Source organism: Prionailurus bengalensis, chromosome B1, assembly GCF_016509475.1.
Source record: "Prionailurus bengalensis isolate Pbe53 chromosome B1, Fcat_Pben_1.1_paternal_pri, whole genome shotgun sequence".
Lineage (NCBI taxonomy): Eukaryota > Metazoa > Chordata > Mammalia > Carnivora > Felidae > Prionailurus > Prionailurus bengalensis.
Window position 1 is genome coordinate 142,870,259 of NC_057344.1, and position 22,345 is coordinate 142,892,603.

General features: G+C 38.0%; 1 protein-coding gene across 4 annotated transcripts in view; it reads left to right on the forward strand.

Moving 5' to 3' along the window:
• The first annotated feature begins 2,926 nt into the window (after positions 1-2,926).
• Positions 2,927-22,345, forward strand: part of CNOT6L (CCR4-NOT transcription complex subunit 6 like) — a 121,003-nt gene continuing 101,584 nt past the window's right edge. Inside the window, exon 1 of one of the 4 annotated variants that reach the window (XM_043572409.1) lies at positions 2,927-3,614. Coding sequence is in view for 2 of the 4 variants with exons in the window: in XM_043572406.1 (XP_043428341.1) it covers positions 3,899-3,903 (5 nt within the window). In the remaining 2 variants the exon portion in view is untranslated. Of the gene's footprint in view, positions 3,615-3,645; positions 3,904-22,345 lie in introns of those variants that run through there. The other 3 variants (XM_043572407.1, XM_043572406.1, XM_043572408.1) reach the window with 3 other exon arrangements.

Consider the following 22,345-nt stretch of genomic DNA (forward strand, 5'->3'; position numbering starts at 1 on the left):
TAAAAATTTCATTCTTTGCCTTTTGAGCAAGCCGTTCAACAGAATTTCAGAAAACAGATAAAAGAACATAGTTCTCAAGGATTTTATAGGTCCAGCTAGCTGTGCTACTGGCAGCAAAAACAGAGAGAGATCAGATATACTGAGATCAAATATTAATTGCTAATTTGGAAAAGACACAGGTGGTCACTAGAACATCAAGTACCTTTTTTTTTTAATTTTATTTTTATTTTTTTTTTTTGAGAAGGAATGAACAGTTCTGTAACAATGCAAGTAAACTTAAGGTTTGTTTCAGAACAAATTGTACCTATGCAGTGCTGCTAGTACTAACTTGGTCAAAAGGCCTTACTTAAGCCAGAAGCTTTCAATTGGATAAATGACTTTTCTTTAAAAACTTTCTTACTGTGTTCTTATTTTTAATCTTAATAAAAAATTGTAAAAAATTGTAATATCTTACAAACATCAAAAGTTCCCATGAAATGAGACCTCAAAAACAGGTTACTATTCTGTTGCAAACTTTGATCTACTATAAAGCTGCTTTTTAAAAATGGCTTAAGTGCTAATCTTTTGTTGTTGTTGGAATGTCTTTTGAATCGGAATCTTAGTTTTTTAGTATCAATGAAGATTTAATTTCTCAGCATCTATACAATGCCAACTATTTGAAAACGATTTCTCTGATCTCAATCTCATAGCAAATGAGAAAAACAATCTTGTTTTTTGGATGATATGGTTATACTTATTAATATGTAAAAGTTTCACTTTCCTTTTGTTTTCAGTGAGTCAATACATTTGCTATGGTATAAAGAGAACATTCCTGAGGGTAGAGATTATTTAAACTTAATCTGCATCCAATTGACTTTTAAATTAAAAAACCCAACAACCTATTATTCTTAATTCTGTATGTCACAATTATGATTATTCAGTGGATTGTGATCATTTACTATGTAAAAATTAGAGACCAACAATGAATATCCCTCATATAAATCTGAGCTTCAGGACCAGCAAACCTTTGCACCGTTTATTATTGCTTCCTTAATGTCCACAAAGGTTTTCCCGTCTTCAGTCATTACTGCTAATCAGCCTGAGAGTGACAGATATTATATGGCTCAATTAAAAATACCAGTGCCATCGGCCTTAGCCTCCTGGGTATCGTGACTATTTGTGTTACGTTTCATAATTTTATTTCTGGTTGTTCTGTGAGAATTTCCTGTTTAGAGACAGTTTCCCTTACAACGATTGTGAGCTACTTAATAGGGCCTACATATGCTTACCTTTGTGTTTCTGAGGCTAAATATATATATATATATATGTATATATATATATACATATATATATATATATATACATATATATATATATATAATGTCTGGAACATAATACCCCTCCATAGATCTTTGTTTATTATATATAAATATCTAGAAATTTATATATCTATATGTATTTGAAGCATAAATCTTTGAGGATATGCCATCATTACATTTTTATTTTTCAAGTGTTTAGTTCCCTCTTTTCTTCAACAGTTGGTAGTATTTCTCCTTGGGGAAGAGTGTGTGCCAAGGAGAAATGCTGTGGCAAAGTGCCATTCAGGCAGGTTTACTATTCTGGGCTCCTGAAGTGATTTGTTTCTTTGTTGCTTACAAAGTCAGAGATAACTATTCATATATATCAGCCTAGACTGAAGATGGTTGGCAATGAGTGAGGTTTCTTCCAGGATTAAGGCCATTTTGAGATCTATCAAGAAGATGGAATGGGAGTGCTAGAGGGAAATAGAAACTTAACACAGGTGGAAAACAAAGAGTAGCCCACAGTCTTCTATGTCTTAAGGGGCTTCTTCAATCACTTTCTGGTGACAAAAATGAAAGTGGTGCAATTGTTCTTTTGCAAAGGTGGACTCTTTTGATGTCTGATCACTTCTGGCTAAATGATTATTTGTATTTACCACATCTTTCCCCCAGGAGATGGAGGCCTTTGGCATTCAATAATAAGGCCTAATTAATTGCAATCAATACAACATGCTTAGTATGCTAAACAACACATATTTTTTTTCTTTTATTTTTCTGGAAATAACACACATTTATTGGGAAAAATATACTCTACACAGCTAATATACCCTTATGCTGCTTAAGTACACAAGTCTGGAGACTGCATTGAAAGATCGTGCAAAACTGCAATAGCACTGTTCTGCCTCTAGAGTTGGTATAATTTTTGGACTACCGATGGTAAAAGCAGAAGCTGACCCACAAAAACATAATTAAACCCCAGAAATTTAAAATGTCAAGGCCACATTCACCAAGTAAACATTCATCTTTCTAGTTTACATTTGATGTTTTCATACCGTAGGGGGCACTGCCAAACAAACGTAATTCTATCGCGAGAAGGGAGAATTAGAAAATAAATACAACGGGGGTTATCGCAGAGCGTCACACGTTCTTTTATTTACTTTTCGCGACACAACTTAACAGATGTTTTACTTTAAAAACAAACAAACAAACAAACAAACAAACAAACATCGAAGAGGTCAGGAACCCTTTCCTTCCGTCACTTCATCTCACCTGGAGTCTCATTAGCTCTCCAGACCAGCGCTCGGCCCCGCGGTCAGGCAGCCTCTGGAGAGCATTCAGTAAACGGCGCGGAGTCCAGGCACGAACACAGGGTGAGGAGGGTTCGCCAGTCTCTTCCCCACCATGGTTTGTGGACGTGGATTTTTGATACCTTACCAGTCTTCCCAGCTCGTCACTCAAGCCAAGAAAAGAGAATAAAAAAGCAATAAGGGTAAAGAAGAAAACGGTAAGACTCCTGGCAGCCGCGCGCGCACGCGCGCCAGGACGAAACGCGGAGACTAGGAGGCGGGGCCGAGGCGCCGGGCTGGAGCTCCGCCTCCTTCCCCCTCACCCCCCCCCCCCTCCCCGCGCAGGGGAGTGACTGACTCTCGCCAGCCCCTCCACGTCAATCAACCCTCCTCCTTCTCGCACTCTCTGCACCTTGTTATTAATCTCAATACCGATATCGCGCGGACGCCTCTCCCCCGGCCCTCGGGGGTGTGAACGTGTGTGAGCGAGAGCGAAGGCACCGAAAGCTAGCGTCTCTGTGCAGCAGCCTCGGGCCCGGCAGCAGCAGGCGCAGCTTCAACCCCCGCAGCGGCGACAGCCCCAGCGCCAGGAGGCCAAGGCCAAGGCCAGGCTCTGCGCCGCTCTCGGAGTAATTGCCGCGGCTTCAGAGGCTGCGGGGGCGCAGCTTCCTCCGGCGGGGGGCCTTCGCGTCGGCGGCCGCGGCCGCGGGGCCTCTCCTGAGTGCCCAGGGTCACCGTCCCCGAAACCCGGCGGCGCGGCCCTTCGTCCCCCTCCCCGCCCCCAGTCCGTCTCCTCGCTCCGGTCAGCAGCAGTCTTCTTCGCCGCCGCCTCTGCTGTTCCTCCGGCGGCCCGGCCCGGCCCGCCCGCCCCGCGTCCCCTCCGGCCGGTGCCTCTCCCCCCGGCGGGCTGCCTGCATGTCTTTGCTGCCCTCAGCCCCGCCGCCACCGCCGCCGCCGCCTCCCCCGCCGCCGCAGCACCAGCACCAGCAGCAGCCGCCCCGCCGCCGCCGCCGCCGTCGCCGCCCGGACCCCGGCGCGCTGAATGCAGGTGAGGAGGGGGCAAAGGCCCTCCGCGACCCCAGGCCCCGTCGCCTTTGCTTGCCCACCCGCCCGCGAGCCAGGTCCGGGCCCTGCCTGTCGCGGCCGCTTCCCTTCGGGGCGGGCGGGAGTGAGGCCCGCCCGTGGGTGTTTGTGTTTGCGTCTGCGGCCGCGGCTTCGGAGGGGAAGCATCTGTGGGGGCCTGGTGCGCGCGCGCGCGTGTTTGTGTGTGTGTCTGTTTCCCCTGCCGCGGGGAAATGGCTGCTGTTGCTCCTTCTGGGCCAGAGGAAGAGAATGAGGTAGAGTGTTTTTGTGCCTCCGAGTAGAATCGAGAGTGTTGGGAAGAGGAGCGCGTCCCCGGGGAAATGAGGTGGGAGAGGGACAAATGTGCGTGTGGGTGTGCGAGTTGGGACCCTGGCCGGCGGGGAGGCTGCCTGAGGACCCAGAGCGAGTGGGTGTGTGTCGGGTGTGGGGCTGACCCGTATCGCTGTCGGAGGCGGCGAAGGTTCCGGGGTGTGTGTTGGGGGTGGGGGGCGGGGGGTCAGCGCCCAGGGCCCTGGACTTTGGGGGTGGATTTCGTGTGTCTGGGACCCTCGAGTGGCGTGCCTCCCCCTACCCCCATTTTGTGGCTGAGGCTCCGGTGCCTCGCAGGTGAGCGCTGCTCGGGCTTCGACCCGGCCGGGGAGGGTGAGTGTGTGTGCGGCACACGCACGGCAGCCAGGCCGGGAGAGCTGCGGGTCGGGGCCGCGCCGCTGTTCCCGGGCCCGGCAGGAAGCGCGCCGGCCTGCAGCGCGGCCTAACCGCCTCGGCGCCCGCCCGCCAGCGCGCCAGCCTCCCGCCAGCCTTCTCGGACGCCTCCCGGGACGCCGGGCCCGCGGGGGCCCAGGGCGCTGCCTCGGGCCTGGGCAGGTGAGGGTCGGAGGCGGGACGCGCGGATTGCCGTCGCCTCGGCCGCCTCCGCGTCTGCTGAAGGGAGGCGAAGGCATATTTTGGCGTTCGAACTGCAAGCTCTTCCCCTAGCCGACGGTGGGACCCGAGGGAAAGTGAATCAAAGCAGTAAATCTGGTGAATACGCGGTGTCCAGATCCCTTCTCTTCATCTTTCCCTGAAGGCTGGGTGGAGGGACTAAGTGCACATTTTCAGTCTTCGTTGCCTGTTTTTTCGTGGGTAAGATATATGTATGCATCTTTTTAAGATAAGAATTTTCTTGAGAGGCGGGGGCAGAAATGGAAGCTGGCTTCCCTGTTCTGTGGTGTTGGTGAGATTGGATCGATTTTGTACGTTTGAAATTGTTTTATCCTGCCTCCTAGGGGGAAAGGCGTGTACACGCCGAGCCGAGGAGGTCGGTGAGGAAGAGGAAGTTACTGTAGCTGTCATCGTCCTATTTAGCTTATAGGCTGTTTAGGTGGGTTGTTTTCAGGGAGTTTAGCTAAGCAGTTTGCACACGTTGGAAGCACAGTACTACATTTTAGGAGATACTACCTTATTGTCTCTACTTATCTTAATTGCCAATCAAGATAGTCGCTTACAAACAAGTTTTCGCTCAGTCTCTCAAACCTAGATCAAACAGCCTTTATTTGCTTACCCAGTGGGTGTTTCTGGAAGGCTGTTTTGCAGAATGGAACTGTAAAGCTCAACCTGCAAAGAGGTACACAGTGCATTTTAGACCCAAATATAAATTCGTATTTGGATAATTACTTGCTGATTTATTTTACTGCACCCTCTTTTCGTTTGCAATTAGTTAGCTCATCTAGTTAAAGCCCTATAGATAAAGTCATGATATAGATTTGATCCTCGCAGACCATGCTGTATATAATGGCCAGATAGCTCCATTTCTAAACCTGGTTTCACAAAGAAATGTTCCAGGCTGTTCACTGGGAGGGAAGAAAAGGAGTGAAGGAGAGCTGTTTTCTAAGACCATTGCAGGAAAAACAACACTTGCAGTTAAATGGAAAAAAGGACTTGTTTTACAGACCTCAGAACTCTGGCTGTGCCCTATTTCTTAGCAGTTTCACCTTAGCAAGTTACCTAATGTCTGTCAGCCTCTGTTTTCTCATTTGTAACAAGGAGATAATACATTTATAGTAAGGATGTCCTGAGGGTAGGATGAGAAAACTTGTTGGGCACATAGTAGATGCTTAGTTAAATATTCTTCTTCCTGCAGCCCTGATTGTGGGCATTGAAACACATGTTTAAGTACAAATGCCCATTTGGTAACTGAGAACAATATTATGTAACTGTAAGTTAAAAAATCACAGTAGAACATTTCGGAGTCCTTCGATATACATAAGGTATATATAAACAACTCTTGATGTTGTATTTTGTCTTTTTCCTAGAAATAAGACTATCATTAAAGTAGCCTACTACATTAGTTTATAGAGGCTATCTAGTCATACTTTTTTTCCCTAGTATTTTTGAATAGGCCATCGCAGTTTCATTACTTTTTATGAATTCTTACTATGTAGCCCTGGAAATAGTACCTTAAGCTGTATACAGCACATACATGCTCCCATACAGTCTAGCATTAAAATGGATCAAGGAATCAGAGTTTACCTTTATACAAAAGTGTAAGTGCCAAAAAAATTGCTGTGTAATTCTTTTAGTTCATGTTGACTGATTTGGTAAACAAAACCCTCTTGGAATATTTTCCTGAATAGCTTAAGGAAAAATCCTCAATCAACTTTTAATAGCTTTCCATTTTTATTATTTTGTGTGGAGTCGTAAATGTGTTTTTCATTTCATTTTAATTGTATTTTGGTGGGAAAAAATGATTTGCAATTTAAGGTAAAGGCAATGGAGAAGTTGAAAGGATTTTTTTTTTCTTTTTTTCTTCTTTTTTTTTTTTTGGTGAGGGCAGGGTGAAGAGGATGTTGAGAGAAGTTTCATTGGTTTAAGTTTGTAATATCTATTTACTAATGCAGGGCTCCCAGTTAGGCCTTATTTATATTTATATCAGCAATGCTAAGATTAAAAAAAAACTAGTATAGTTCCAAAATTTCAACACTTTTGTGAAGGAGAGTAGAATATAAAATATCATGGTTTTGTTAAAGTGTGTCTTATGGTTGTGTGTGCATTTACAGTGAACAGAATTAATCTGCCATATGGTTATATTTAAAGGAAGAATTAATTCTTCCTTAAGCATTATGAATGATAATAAAATGAGTAAATATACTAAAACTATAATTTTTAATACTTTAAAAACAATGAAATAGAAATTAATTTTGTCCTTAACTAGGGCAAACATCTGATATTACAAATTAAACATTATGAATTACAGTGTTTTAAAAACACTTCATAATTTTTTAATTTGAGAAAATTGAGGAAAACCTTTTTTGTTTTGGCTTTTATATTTTTAATGTTTTAAAATTTATCTATTAGATTTGAATCAGTTACCATACAGTATAGTAGTGGTTTCAGGAGTAGAATTTAGTGATTCATCACTTACATATAACACCCAGTGCTCATCCTGACCAGTGCCCTCCTTAATGCCCATCACCCATTTTAGCCCATCCCCCCAGCACCTCCCCTCAAGCAACCCTCAGTTTCTTCTCTTTATTTTAGAGTCTCTTATGGTTTGCCTCCCTCTCTGTTTTTATCTTATTTTTCTTCCCTTCCCTTATTTTTCTCCCTTCTTCATTTGTTGTGAGGGAAATATTTCTTGGTAATCATGAAAGTACTGAATATTAAGACGTGGACAGTAAAATTTATTAACAGTGGAACTGCTCATTCTATCGTTGTTTAAAGTAATTATGTTACAACAAAACCAAGGTGGAAAATTGTTTTAAAATTTAATGTTACTTAAATGGGCTTCTAAACAGTCTTTCCAAAACATCCCTTATAAATGTCTTTAATTAGGGGGAATTGAAATACTTAAACTTGTGCACATATTACTTTGGATAATGTTAAGTAGAGTAATAAATACACCAGAATTTCAGTGGCTTCACACAAGTAAGTTTGTATTTTGCTCACGTGTAACAGTTCTGTGCAGGTGCTCCTGGTTAGCAGACTTGTTGCTTTCCTCTATGTGGTATTTGAGGGACCCTGACTCCTTATATCTATAGATGGTTCCACCATTCTTTAGGGCCTTGGAGCCCTGCGTGTTGCTTACTGGCCATTTAAGACCTCCCAGAGTTAGTGACCAACATCTGCCCACATTTGATTGGTGAGAAGTTGTCACAGAGCCTTATTGGAATGCAAGGGAGATGGGAATGTAGTCCCCAGATGGTGGACAGCTTGGGGCATTTCATGATGTTGTTTTAGATGGTAGCATATATTTATGAAATTCTGTCAAAAAGGTGAGTTATAATACTTAAAAATTGCTTTCCATCTTCAAAGAGTAAAATTGGGCCCGGTGGGGTGAGAAGGAAGGAGTTAAAGCCACAAGAGGAGGAAGAGCTCTTTTCTATGAGGACTTTGAATGACAAGTGAAATCATGCTATTTAAAGAGAGAAATTTCACAGAGAACATAACAATTGGATTTTATAACCTTTAGTAGGTCTCTCCTTTACTGTCTAGTTATCTACTCTCATTGTGGTCTACTGGGTTCTGGCTGTTGGAGCTTTTTTCTCTTTGTACTTTGAAATCCGTTGAATTTCAGTTTCTGGGTTATAGTTTCTTGGCAAACAGAGTTTTGAATTTTTACTTTCTATTAGGATAAAATATTATTATTAACTTTAAGGAAATTTTGTGGACCTTACTATGTTTTACTGTTTGCTGTTGCTGTTTTTGTAATTCTAAAGTCATCTTAATATACGTGAGACTTAACCCTGAAAGAACAATAAAATCATCAAATAAACAACAAAGGTTTAATTATTAACTTTGTGCTCATGTTTCATGATGAAGATATTACAATTTTCTTTAACTGCACTAACACTGAGCCTTTTAAGGGAATTTTATCTCTAGACAACTTTAATTTTAATTGAATTACAAGTTACTCTTTCATTACTTAGGATTATTGTAATGTGAAAACTTAGTGCTGTGTTCTCCTTCACTTATTTTTATTTTGAACAGTTTGGTTAGGGATCTATAGGAGTTTTGGAAGGAAGGAAGACTTTTGAGTAGTCTTGTTAACTTCTCCCTGGTACAAATTTTTAATATTTTGCATTTTGAAAATTTAAGCCCTTATTTGAGGGCCCATTCTGTATCCATTATTATACTTGATTCTAAAGAGAAGTATGAAAGAACTAGAAGAAACCCTTGCAAAACTTGTAGGTTATGAGTAAGGGAGATAAAACATAGGATTTAGTTATTTCAAAACATTTAATGAACAAGCCCAAGTCACTACAGTATAAACTGTTTGCAGACATTCTGTGAAGGAGTAACATGAAATGGAATGGTGGGTGGGTCAGGGACTACTTAAATTGAGAGAATTTTTTTGGTAGCAGCTTTTTTGAAATAGAATTCACTTACCATAGAAATAGCCCATTTAAAATATATAACTAGTAGTGTATTGTATATTCACAGTAGTGCAGCCATCACCACAGTTTTAGAACATTTTAATCACCTGAAATACAAATCCTGTATCCTTTAAAAGTACCCCCCCCCCCCGCCGTTCTCCCATATGCTTACTTCTAGGCAATCACTGATCTGCTTTCTGACTATATTCGCCTATTCTGAACATTTCACAAATGTAACTGTAGTGTAATATGTGGTCTTTTTCTTTCTTTATTTTTTTTTAACATTTATTTATTTTTGAGACAGAGAGAGACCCAGCATGAACGGGAGAGGGGCAGAGAGAGAGGGAGACACAGAATCAGAAGCAGGCTCCAGGCTCTGAGCCATCAGCCCAGAGCCCAATGCGGAGCTCGAACTCGCGGACCGCGAGATTGTGACCTGAGCTGAAGTCGGACGCTTAACCGACTGAGCCACCCAGGTGCCCCAGTATGTGGTCTTTTATTACAGGCTTGTTTCACTTTGTTTTCAAGGTTTCATTCATGTTATAGTACTCATTCTTTTTATGGTTGCATAATATGCCTTCATATGGATAAATACTACATTTTGTTTATCAGCTAATGGACATTTGGTTTGTTTTTACTTTTTGGCTATTATATAAGTAATTCAGGTATGAACATTCATACACAAGTTTTTGTGTACATAGTTTTTAGCCCTCTTGAATATATGCCAAGGAATGGAATTGCTGGATCGTATGGTACCTCTGTGTTTGCTTGTTTTTAAGTTTTTTAAAAATGTTTATTTTGATAAAGAGCACAACAAGCAGGGGAGGAGCAGAGAGAGAGAATCCCAGCAGGAACCGTGTTGTCAGCACAGAGCCTGATGCCAGGCTGGAATTCACAAACTATGAGATCATGACCTGAGCCAAAATTAAGAGTCGGATGCTTAACCAACTGAGCCAATCATGCACCCCTTGTTTTTTTTTTTAAATTTTACTTTTTAAGTAATCTGTACACTCACTGTGGGGCTTGAACTCACAACCCCGAAATAAAAAGTTGCATGCTCCACTAACCAAGCCAGCCAGGCACCCCATGGTGCCTTTATGTTTACACTTTTGAAGAACTTCTGTTTTCCAAAGCACCCTTACTGTTTCACATCCCTACCAGCAGTGTAGGAGGGCTCCAGTTTCTCCACATTCTTGCCAACGTTTGTTATATCTGTCTTTTTGATCATAGCTTTCCTAGTGGGTGTTAAGTAGTATTTCATTGTGGTTTTGATTGCATTTCCCGAAGGATGCTGTGTCTTTTCATTTGCTTATTGGCCATTTGTATAGCTCTACCTATCATCTATCATTTATCTATGTACTTACATTTGAGAGATGTGTATTCAAATCCTTTGCACATTTTTAAATTGTTATTTATCTTTTGATCACTGAGTTGTAAGAGTCCTTTGTATGTGTAGAAAGTAGTCCTTTATCACATACATGATTTGCAAAAATTTCCCCCATTCAGTGAGTTGTCTTTTCACTTTCCTGATGATGTCTTTTGAAGAATAAAATTTTTAAGTTTTGATGAAGTCTAGTCTAAGTTTTTGTTGCTTGTGCTTTTGGTGTCCTATCTAAGAAACCATTTACTAATCTGAGGTCATGGAGATTTATCCTTCCGTTTTGTCCTAGGAGTTTTTTTTAATTTCGGCACTTACATTTGATTTTTGATCCATTTTGAGTTGATTTCTGCATATGACCTGGTGTAGGGAGTCTGACGTGGATATCCAGTTGTCCCGGTACCATTTTTTTGCCCATTTAATTGTCTTGTTATTCCTCTCAGATCAGTTAACTATAAACATGAGGGTTTATTTCTGGACTTAAAATTTTATTCCGTTGATCTATTTGATTGTCCTTATACCAAAGTACTGTCTTGACTGCTATATCTTTGTTATTGGGAAAGTGTGAGTCCTCCAACTTTGTTCTTTTTCAAGTTTGTTTTGGCTATTTGGGGTGTCCTTTATTTCCATATGAATTTCAGAATCTCCTTGTCAATTTCTATAAAGAAGTCAGCTGGAATTTTGACGGAATTTTGTCAAATCTGTAGATCGATTTGGGGAGCATTGCCTTAACAATACTGTCTTCCTGTTCACAAACATGACATCTTTCCATTTATTTAGATCTACTTTGATTTCTTTCAATAATATTTTGCAGTTTTTAGAGTCTAGGTTTTATACTTATTTTGCTGCCTTTATTCCTGAATGTTTTGTTCTTTTAGATGCTGTTGTAAATGTAAATGTTTTATCTTTGGGTTCATTGCAAGTGTATAAAAATACAATTGATTTTTGTCTATTGATCTTGTATCTTGTAACCTTGCTGAACTTAATAGGTCTAATACTGTTTTAGTTCATTACATAGGATTTTCTGTATAACAAAGGTCATATCACCTGTAGAGATAGTTTTTACTTCTTTTTTAATCTGGATGTGTTTTGTTTCATTTTCTTGTCTAATTATCTCGGCTGAAACCTCCAGGACCTTGTTGAAAAGAAGTGTCAAGAACAGATACCTTGTCTTGTTCCTGATCTTGGGGGAGAGCATTCAGTCTTCCACTATTTAGTATGGTGTTAGCCGTGGGGTTTTAATAGATGTTGTTTGCTAGGTTGAGGAAGTTCTGTAACCAGTTTGTTGAATGTTTTTCTCATGAAGGGATCTTGGGGCATTAGGGTTGTTTTTGAGGGAAATACGGAATATGAATTACAAAAGTGAAGATACTGTGTCCAGTAATGAGGGCCTAGCTTTCCCTACCCTCTTTTTCCTTCTTCCTTATTTCCTCCCCTCCCTACTCCTTTATGTTCTCTAATGTCTTCCCATTGACCCATATGCACATTTGGAGGGTTCTTAATCCTTTTCTGAAGATTTTCTGAATAACTTACATCCTTGAGGAGCAGTGGAGAATATTGTTTCTTTTGAAAAACATTCAGTAAAAATGGGATGTTTTCCCCTGATTACATTATTAGCTAGTTTGGTGGGGGATACAAGAAGCAGAGAGAATACTGAATCATAAATGAAGATCTAATCATAGAATTAAAAAGATGGGAATAAACTTTTGTGATATCAAGGGTATGGTGTTTTTTGTTTTTAAGAGAGAGCGAGCATCCCAAGCAGGCTCTATTTTGTCAGCACAGAGCCTGACATGGGGCTTGAACTCACGAACTGCCAGATCATGACCTGAGTCGAAATCGAGAGTTGGATGCTTAACCAACTGAGGCACTCCAGCATCCCAAGGGCATGGTTAATGAAGAATTCCATGTTTACTTTGAACCTGGTTGTTACCAGACTTTTCCCCCAAATATTTCAGCATGAATAGTTTTGTTTTTGTAAGTTTTCTAAAAAACTTGATAGCTTTCTTAGGAAATTTTACTCTGCAAAGTAAGGTTATGTTTCAGTGATGTGATTACCCTTTAATTTTTGGGACTTCAATTGTATTTATATGCAGTTAAATTCTGATTCGGTAAATACTTTTTATTTTATCTATTTAGTTTAAAATTTTAATGTTTATTTTTGAGAAAGAGTGCAAGCTAGCAGGGGAGGGACAGAGAGAGAGACAGAGAGACAGAGAGAGAGAGAGAGACAGAGAGACAGAATCTGAAGCAGGCTCCAGGCTCTGAGCTGTCAGCACAGAGCCCAACATGGAGCTCCAACTCACAAGCCATGAGATCATGGCCTGAGCTGAAGTTGGCCGCTTAAGCACCTGAGCCACCCAGGTGCCCGTCAATAAGTATTTTTTAAAAATGTTATTTCTCTGCATGTTATAAGTCTCAGAAGTTAAGTAACTTTGGGTTTAGCCAAGAATCTTCCTGTTTACAAGTCAGAATTGCAAAGTGGTGATAGATTTTTTGTTTTGTATTCTCTTTTGTATGTAGTAGGATACATTTCATTTTTTTAGATCATGTTAAAATCTCATTGTAGATAAAAATTTATTTTTAAGTTTTTTGAAGAAATAAGTGGTTTACTTTGTTGTGAGAGACTCATCATTCATACTGAATAGATACCAGGTAATTTGAGGCTGTTCATATGTATTTATTAATAATAGAAATTGGTGACACCAAGTAGAAGTTATAGCACTTTATCTTTTATCTTTTTCCCCCAAATTAGAGTCTCTAAATGAGTAGTGTAGATCAGAGTTCTATAATACTAATAACTATTAAGAGAATAGAACTAAATTTAGGATATACCAACTGTAAATGTCTCTTTATACAAAGACTTTCTTGAGATCTTTATATTTTTATGGCTGTGTGACTATAATGCTTATATTTAAAGGAAAACCAAAAAAACTGGCATGAATATGTTCTGTTATAGGTTCATATTATTAGTTCAGTCTTCTGCAACTTACGAAATAATCTATTGTGAATAATGTACCAAATGATAATGTTGAAACAGTGTAAAAATTTTAATCACTTTAAAGTATAACTTACTAATAAATAAGAAGCTTCTACTGGCTATCAGCTATTGTATTCAGGGTTCTGGGTGATAGAAAGTTTGGAATAGTCTCTTCTAGGAAATGGAACAGATATTTATTGAGCTACTGAGTACTAAGGTTTGTGAAAGCCATCCGCTTCCCTTTAAGTGTGTCATCTAAATTCGTTTTCGTGAAATTTCTGTGTATTAGAGTATGATTCTTATTCTACAGGTGGTTAATAATGTGAACCCTTGGATCCTTTACTTCCTAGCTCTTGGGAAACTTACTTCTCCATGCTTCAGTTTTCTCATCTGTAATGAGGAGATAATAATAGCTCTTTCTTACAGGGTTGTGAGAATTAAATCAAGTAATACCTATAAAATTTTTTTTAATGTTTATTTACTTTTGAAGGAGAGAGAGAAAGAGTGTGAGCAAGGGAGGGGCAGAGAGAGAGGGAGACACAGAATCCGAAGCAGGCTCCAGGCTCTGAGCTCTCAGCATAGAGCCCAGTGTAGGGCTTGAACCCACAAACCGTAAGATCATGACCTGAGCCTAAGTTGGATGCTTTACTGACTGAGCCACCCAGGCTCCCCTCCCCTCCCCCCGCCAAGTAATACCTATAAAGTGCTTAGAATAGTATGTGGCACATCTGTAGTAACAAAACAAAACTAAAAACAATATATGTTAGCCATTACTTTTTTTTTTTTTTTAATTGGGAGCCATACAAGTTAAATAACTTGACTCCAAAATGCTCCAAAATAAAATTCCTCTTTTATTACTTACACATATAAGGGATTTACGTAAGCAATTTATTTACGCCCAGATGAATAGTGAGTATAAGCAGTATATGCTAACTGACAAAAACTATTAAGTGCTATAACATACAGAGTACATATGGGTTGGTAATCTACAGGGATAAGGAGGAGATAGAAGTTGATCTCACCTTTATGGCTAGGATAAGGAAGAAAAGGAAAATGTAGTAGAACACTGCAGCATCCATTTTTGTTCCTTTAACTTCTATTCCTTTGTGTACGTCATCACTAGAGAAATCCTTGAAAAATTCATTTGGCATTGCTTAAATCCCGTTCCTAAAATCCTTTAGTAATAGTAATAGTACTATTTTTTGGTTGCATACTATGTGCTAAGGGACTTACATAGTGAATATCTTGGCTTTGTGGGTCACATTAAGATCTCTGTCCTATATTCTTTTTTTTCGTCGTAGTTCTTTATTCTTTCAACAGTCCTTAAAAATGTAAAACCATTTACTGCTTGCAAACCAAGCTGTAGTTTGCTGACCTCTCTGCTGGGAGATTTACATGATTTCTTGTTAGAATCTTGGCAAAATTGATATTATTAATCCCTATTTTATAGTTGAGGAGACTGAAGCTTAGAGAGGCAAATTTGATGAAATTCATTTAGCAAGGAAATGACAGAGCTCAAATTCAGATTTAGGTCACTGGAATTCCTAAACCTGTGTGCTTTCCAGGATATCCTGCTGCTGCTTATTTCTTTTAGAAGAAAGTGGAGATTTCATAGGATTATATGTAAGACCCATTATGATCTTATCCTTGTGTACTTCTCCAGTTTTATAATTTATTACTCCTCTCTCCTGAACATATTCCCTAGACTTGCCATGTTGAGTGACTGATAGCCCAGTTTATGGTTTGCATGTGCCTGTAGTATCGTACACTTTATGACTTTTTTGATAATTCACCTTAGATAGTTTCTACTCTAGGAAACCTTGCCTGATGATTGTTCTAATCCTTGCTTTAGGCCCTTTCTGTGCTTCCGTAGCATCCTGTGCATTCCTTTTTCATAATAATTTACTGGGTTGTCTTGTATTTACCTGGTTTCTGTTTCTACTTTTCTATTAAACTGTGAGTTTTTAAGAGCAGAAATACTTCACTTTGTAGCCCATGTGTTTATAAGGGTTAAATTCTTCCTACTGTGTATTAGTGTACTGAGTGTTTAGTATATATTAGGGGCTTAGTAACTGTTTACTAAATAAATGAATAATGGCATTGCAAATGTAGAAATTACATCAACAAATACATAGTAGCAGGCAGACAAGTCCAGGTTCAAGTAGGAAAGAGAAATTTAGTTAATTTCTGGTTAATTTCCCTAGCTTCAGTAGAAACAAGGAGGCTGATAAGGCAAATTGGAACATGATTATTAGGGAGGGGTTTGAATGCCTAGCTAGGTAAGGAATTTTAGTTTTATCCTAGGTTCAACTCTGGAGCAACCAAGTGGTTTTTACATCTGTAAATTGAGATTCTCTTATTAATGACTGAATTTTGTTATAACGTTGTTTTAGATAATACTTCTAGGGCATAGCTATATATTACTTTTGATTACTCATAATTATCAATACCACTGTTAAACACATTCAGAGCATTGGGTGTTTTGAGCAGGTTGGTGGCAGGTTGAAATTATTTAAGAAGTTATCTGGTTGAGGTATGCAGAATCATTTGAAGTCAGAATGGGAGGAGGGAGGCTCTTTTTTAAAAGAGTTAAAATGCAAAGTGATTAAGTCAAGAAATAGATCTGTGTCAGTTGGGATAACTAGAGCTTTTAATAAAATGACACTGGTGATTGAATATGAAGGAAGAAGTCAGATGACTGAGAAACCAGAAGGAGGAGACAATTTGGGGAAGAAAATTATGAATTCAGTGTTAGACAAATTGATTAAAATTGGAATGATTTCTATTTTTGCCTGGATTTAGGCCCTAATTGCTTTATGCCTGAGTAATTAGAATAGCCTCATGATTGTTGTCCCTTTCTGCCTCTAATGGATGAGTGGTATATTTGGATACGGGTGGATGTTTTTGGTATAGACCCTTTTGCAGAAGGCTGTAGAGCCTTTTTAGAACAATGATTTTAAGCGAATAAAAGAAAATAAGATGAAAAAGGAACATGTTATATTAAAATACTAAAATATATGAAAACATTTGTGATATTGATATTGTGCCTTTTTGTCAATACATTTAAATTACAAGATCTAAATAACTACTATAATTTTGAAGTAGTGATATATATAGGTGATATCTCGAGATATTTGTAATAACTAATAACTTACGTTAGTGACCAAAATTACAGGTACTGCTAATATCATGGTAGGTGTTTTAGCTCTAATTGAAAGAGGTACTAAATTTTCATTAGAGATGAGTAGAAGTGGTGATGTAATTTTTTTTCCAGACACCAGGTTAGTAATCTTTGCTTGTATTATGTTCTGGTTTCAAGCTATTGGTGTATTTTTGTCATAGTACTATGCTATTTTTTTTTTTTTTCAGGTGGCAACATTTTTTCATGTCTGCTTTTGGAAATAATATGTGCTCCCTAGATAAAAAAATGATACTGAAGACCATAATTTCCTGGTCATCTTATCTCATGGGAGATCAAAGACTGTTGGTAGTATGAACTGTTTTCTGTTTCTAGGCAATATGTACAATATATAACCACATAAACGTCCATAACTTACATGATTTTTAAATTTGCTTTCTGATTTAACAACGTATTATGGCCATTTTTTTGATCAGTAGATCTGCCCCATGCTTTTAAAAAAAATACAGCATTTTTAAAAAAGTGAGATACCACCATATTGCAAAAATCACTATTTTACAGTGTATACTTCAGTGGTTTTAGTATTTTCACTGTGTTGTGAACCACCACTGCTGTCTAATTTCAGAACATTTCCATCACCCTCAGAAGAAAACCTTATCCCTGTTAGCTATTCCTGTTTTCCTATTTCTTCATCTGTTGGCAATTACTAGTCTGCTTTTTCTCTTACGGATTTGCTAGGCATTAAATGTAAATGGAATCATACAATATGTGAATTTTTGTGTCTGGCTTCTTTCACTTAGTGTAATGTTTTAAAGATGATTTCATGTAGTAGCATGTAATAGTACTTCATTACTTTAAAAAAATTTTTTTTAAATGTTTATTTTTGAGAGAGAGAGAGACAGAGACAGAGTGTGAGCATGGGAAGGGCAGAGAGAGAGGGAGACACAGAGTCTGAAGCAGGCTCCAGACTCTGAGCCGGCAGCACAGAGCCTGATGCGGGACTTGAACCCACGAACTGTGAGATCATGACCTGAGCCTAAGCCAGACGCTTAACCGACTGAGCCACCCAGGCGCCCAGTACTTCATTACTTTTTATGGCTGAATAATATGCTGTTATATGGGCATATCATATTTGGCTCATTCATCTATCAACTGATAGACATTTGGGTTGTTTCCACTATTTTATATTATATTATATTATATTATATTATATTATATTATATTATATTATATTATACTATATTATTTCAACTATTATAAATAATTCTGCTCTAAGCATTTATTAACATATTTTTGTGTGGACATAGGTTTTCACTTCTCTTGGGTATATACCTAAGGGTGGAATTACTGGATCACATGGCAGTTTGATTTTAATTTTTTGAAGACTGACAAACTTTTTCACAGCAGCTGTGTCATTTTACGTTTCCACACATTATGCTTTCTGATGGATGAATTGTAATCCATTTTATTGATGTGCTATAATTCAGTCCCCTACTGACTGGTAAATTAACTAATTTCCTTATTTTTGACAATTACCAACACTAATGCAGAGAAAAGACACATAAATGTACCTTCACACTTTTTTAAAGGATAAATTTCTAGAAGTGAACTTGCTGGATTACAATGATTACACATTTAAAATTTTGAAATATCTTGTTGGGTTACCTTTTAGAGATGTATAAAATTATATTCCCATCAGTTGTGTAATGGGATGCCTGTTTCCCCAAACTCTTATTCATGTTATTAATCTTTGCTATTCTAATAATAAAGTCATACACTTAAAAAAAAATGTTATATTTCCGTTTACCTTTCTTTTGGCCAATCTTTTGTGATTTGCCTGATTATGACCTTTACTTCCAATTTTTCTGTTGGGGTGTTGACATTTTTTTCTTATTGATTTGTAAAAGCTGTTTATATTTTAGAAACATTGCCTCATTATCCATTATAAATGTTAGAGATTTTGCTCCAGTTTCCTCTTGATCTTTTGACTTTATGACTTAGCTCTTTGCCTTACAGACATTAGATTTTTTTTATATTGTTTAATCTGCCATTTTTTAATAGTCTTTACTTTGTTTAGAAAAGTCTTCTGCACTCCAAGATTATAAGATTATTCTGCATTTCCCTGCAGAAATGTTTTACTTATTTGTTTATTTATTCCTCTATAAATGTTTAGAATTAAATTTGTCATGTTTTAGTAGAGGAATCTTGGATTTTGTGGTTGGAGTCATCCATATTCAGATTTCAGTCTAGTCACTTACTCAGTGAGGTGTTGGATGTTTCACAACTTCTCTCTACTTCAGCTTTCTCATAGGCAAAATGGGAATTAATATGTAGTTTTAATTTTAGTAAAATTAAATGTGATAATGTGTACAAATAGTCTAGCACAGTATCTGGACACAAACTGGCATTCAGTGCATGTTTTCTTATCTCTCCCACTCAAGTCTATCTTCTTCAGCCTATTTATAATCTGATTCAGAAGATGAGGGAAAAGTTTCAAAAGTAGAGGGTGGTCCTCAGTTTGTAAAACCAGAGAAATCATATAGGATGAGCTGACTGAAAAGAGGGTTGAAAATTGATTTAGTAATTTTGAAGTCATTTTAATAAAGAACATTTTTCATTTGAGTGATGAGAGGCAGCCATATTTTAATAGAATGAAGGCTAAAGCCATTCAACATACACTAAGGATGATTAAGAGTGTATGCATTATCTTCATTATATCTTTGAGAAATAGTTGTAACTCTTGTTTCTTTCATTGTTAGAATGCTGGTAAGAGGACAGGGATAGCAATACTAATACATATATAAATTGTAGACAAATTTAGGCCATTTTTACTATTAGTTGAAATTACAGTACTTGTAGCACATTTCACAGTGAATTCATCAAACCAGTCAAGAACTACCTCTCTATTTGGATTTTATTCTTAGTACCCCTTTTTGGAATTTACACACATTCTTTCATTACAGTTATTTGTAGGGACCCCTGGGTGGCTCAGTTGGTTAAGTGTCCAACTTCTGCTCAGGCCATGATCTCATGGCTCAGGAGTTTGAGCCCCGCATCGGGCTCTGTGCTGACAGCTCAGAGCCTGGAGCCTGCTTCGGATTCTGTGTCTCCCTCTCTTTCTGCCCCTCCCCTGCTTGCACACCATGTCTCTCTCTCTGTCTCTCTGTCTCTCTGTCTCTCAAATGTAAGTAAACATTTAAAAAATTGCAATTATTTGTAAACAATGTTATATATCCTTTGTGCAGTGCAACTTTAAGTGCATTTTAGAAAGAGAGGGGAAATGTTTACAATACAGTAATCATTGTTTACATTTTCTTCATCTTTCCTAGACTATAAGATTTTTAGGGCAATGAACACAGTTCTAATAATTAAAAATAATGGATTTTTGACAGTTGTTTATAATGCAGGAGTTTTGACAAATGTTTATAAAGCATTATACTGTCTTTTTTTTTTATAAAACAGCTTCAAAATAAAGTTTTAAAAAATTGCTAATAAAAATGTTCATTTAGATTTTTCTCGAATGGAGAAATAATAGGTGTGCATTATGTGTAATTGGGTTTTAGAAAGTGGTTATCAAATTCTATTCCTTGATTCTGGGGTAACTGCCTGTTCCTAGTATGTTGCAAGTATACGGTCCTCATTTTGTTAGCCTCAAAACAAGAAGGAAATTCTGTATTGGTTAGCTTAGGAGGAAGGTAATGAGTTTAAGTAACAAAACAGGAAATTTGTTTCTCTGTGACCTTTAATGAGTTTGTGAGGTTGGCATTTTGACTACAGGATTGAAATTCAGAAGAGTTTTATATTTAGTTTGCTTTGTTGCTTTTGCAGTTATCTACTTGTCAAGGAGAAAAGTAGGAATCCAAGTTAAAGACTGCTACCTTTGTGGGGAAATGATGAACAATACTCTTCCTTCTGCTGACAAAATCTAGGTATCTGTATTTTATAATGGCTGGTTTTTGCTTTTACATAGGGAGGGCCAAAGTATCCTTTCCTGGAATCAAGCTTGACTCAAAGCCTTTGTAAGTTCTCTTATTTTTTATCCTTTTAAGCAACTATTTTAGGAACTGTTTTAAAGCTGACACCCCTTCCCTTCCGACCTTTTCCGCTCAGTACAAAGCACCACTTTCTTGGCAGTAATTTATATGAGTGGAGTGGGTACTCTCCTCAGGCATTTTTTCCTGCCAAAAAGTTAAGGATTAGCTCTATTGTTTGATGCTATCTGTTTTGGATCAATGTGAGTCAGCGTTGGCCCTGCCTTTTAAATTCTTTCATAATAAGGTGCTGGCACTTTGGAACCCTTTCCTTGATGGAGCTTTTCTTTGTGCCTTATCAAGTTTTAGAGTTTGGTTACTAAGGCTTTTCTGTTTTATTCCACTATTTTTAATGGATTCTTGTATTTACATATGGCTTTTCTAAATTATACACCCTGGTTTTCAGGTATGTTAAACTAGTTTTAACACCTTTAAGTGTGTATCTTGCTGAGTATATCTAATGACGAAGCATTGTATTATTTGATTCAGGTCAAAAGTGTGAGATAGTTTGATTACTCCCAGACTTTCATTGTTAGTCAAGATTTAATTAAGTTATTTTCTAAAGAAATAGAAAAGCTAAAATAATTAGAAGAGCTATTCAATATGAAGAGACATTCATTAGTTAAATTTTTATTGATACTGTCAGGTTTAGTTTTCTAGTAACAGAAACCAGTTTCTTGAATAAGTGTTTATATTTTCTTGATGCAATGCAGCATTCTTAGTTCTGCACAGATGATTTTTTGCTTACATACACTCAAGACATTACATTTGTGAAATATTAAATTCTTTGGTTTTACATACCACTAGAGAGGCAGAGCCTGATATTGGAAGGTAGGAGAAGGAAAAAGGTGATTTTATTTCCTATGAAGTATTAGAATGTTACTTGAGGCTTCCCCCACCCCCCACTTTTAAACATGTTGGCTGAGTACAGTTTTTCTAATGGATTTGTCAACTTTGATAAGAACTCTCAATCGTTGATATGCTTACTTTTTAACAATGTGGCTTATCTAGGTGATCTATAATCTTTTTACAGATTACAGATGCCCTTGCATCTTGTCTCAGAGTCTGAACATATTTACTCTTTGTTTTTAGCAGCAAACATGTTTTCATTTCTGGTAGGTTTGAAGACACAGACTGTGTTGTGGATTCTTGTTTACTCACTTTCAGATTGCACAGTCAATTGATTTAGGAGAATACTTTGGGCAGTACTTGTTATTGATTGGCAATTTTAGGAGAATGCTTGAAGTAAATTTTCTGATATTGTAGGCATCCTTGTGAATATAATACTCTTGCTTTTGTTTTTTCTCTCTCCCACTTAACTTTGGTAGGTATACTGTAATGAAAAAGAGAAATTCAAATGAGAATTTGCACCAGTCAGATACAGTGACCTTTGATGATCAGTATGCTAAGGAGCATGCTGGAGAATAGACAAATGACTTTGCATGTTTATCCTTGAACACATGCCAGATATATTGGATAGATCTGTCTTGACTACATAATAGCATCTTAAGTACGTAACAGGGTGGAAACTTTGTTCTCCATCTGTGGCTTTTTTCTTGCTTATCTGGATATCTTACAGCTTCTAAGAGGGATGTGAGTACTATTGGAGTTAGGCTGACAGTGAATTTAGAGGATAAGACTACAAATAAAAAAGTTCCAAGCCATTTATTTATTTATTTTGTATCTGTGTTAGTGACAAAGTAGGAAATGAAAGAAAGAACTGCTAGCGTGAGAATTTGTTAGAGAAATGGGAACATGGTTTATCTTGTGTTATCTCTAAGTTTGTTGAATGGTCAACTGCACAGTAATAGGTGTTA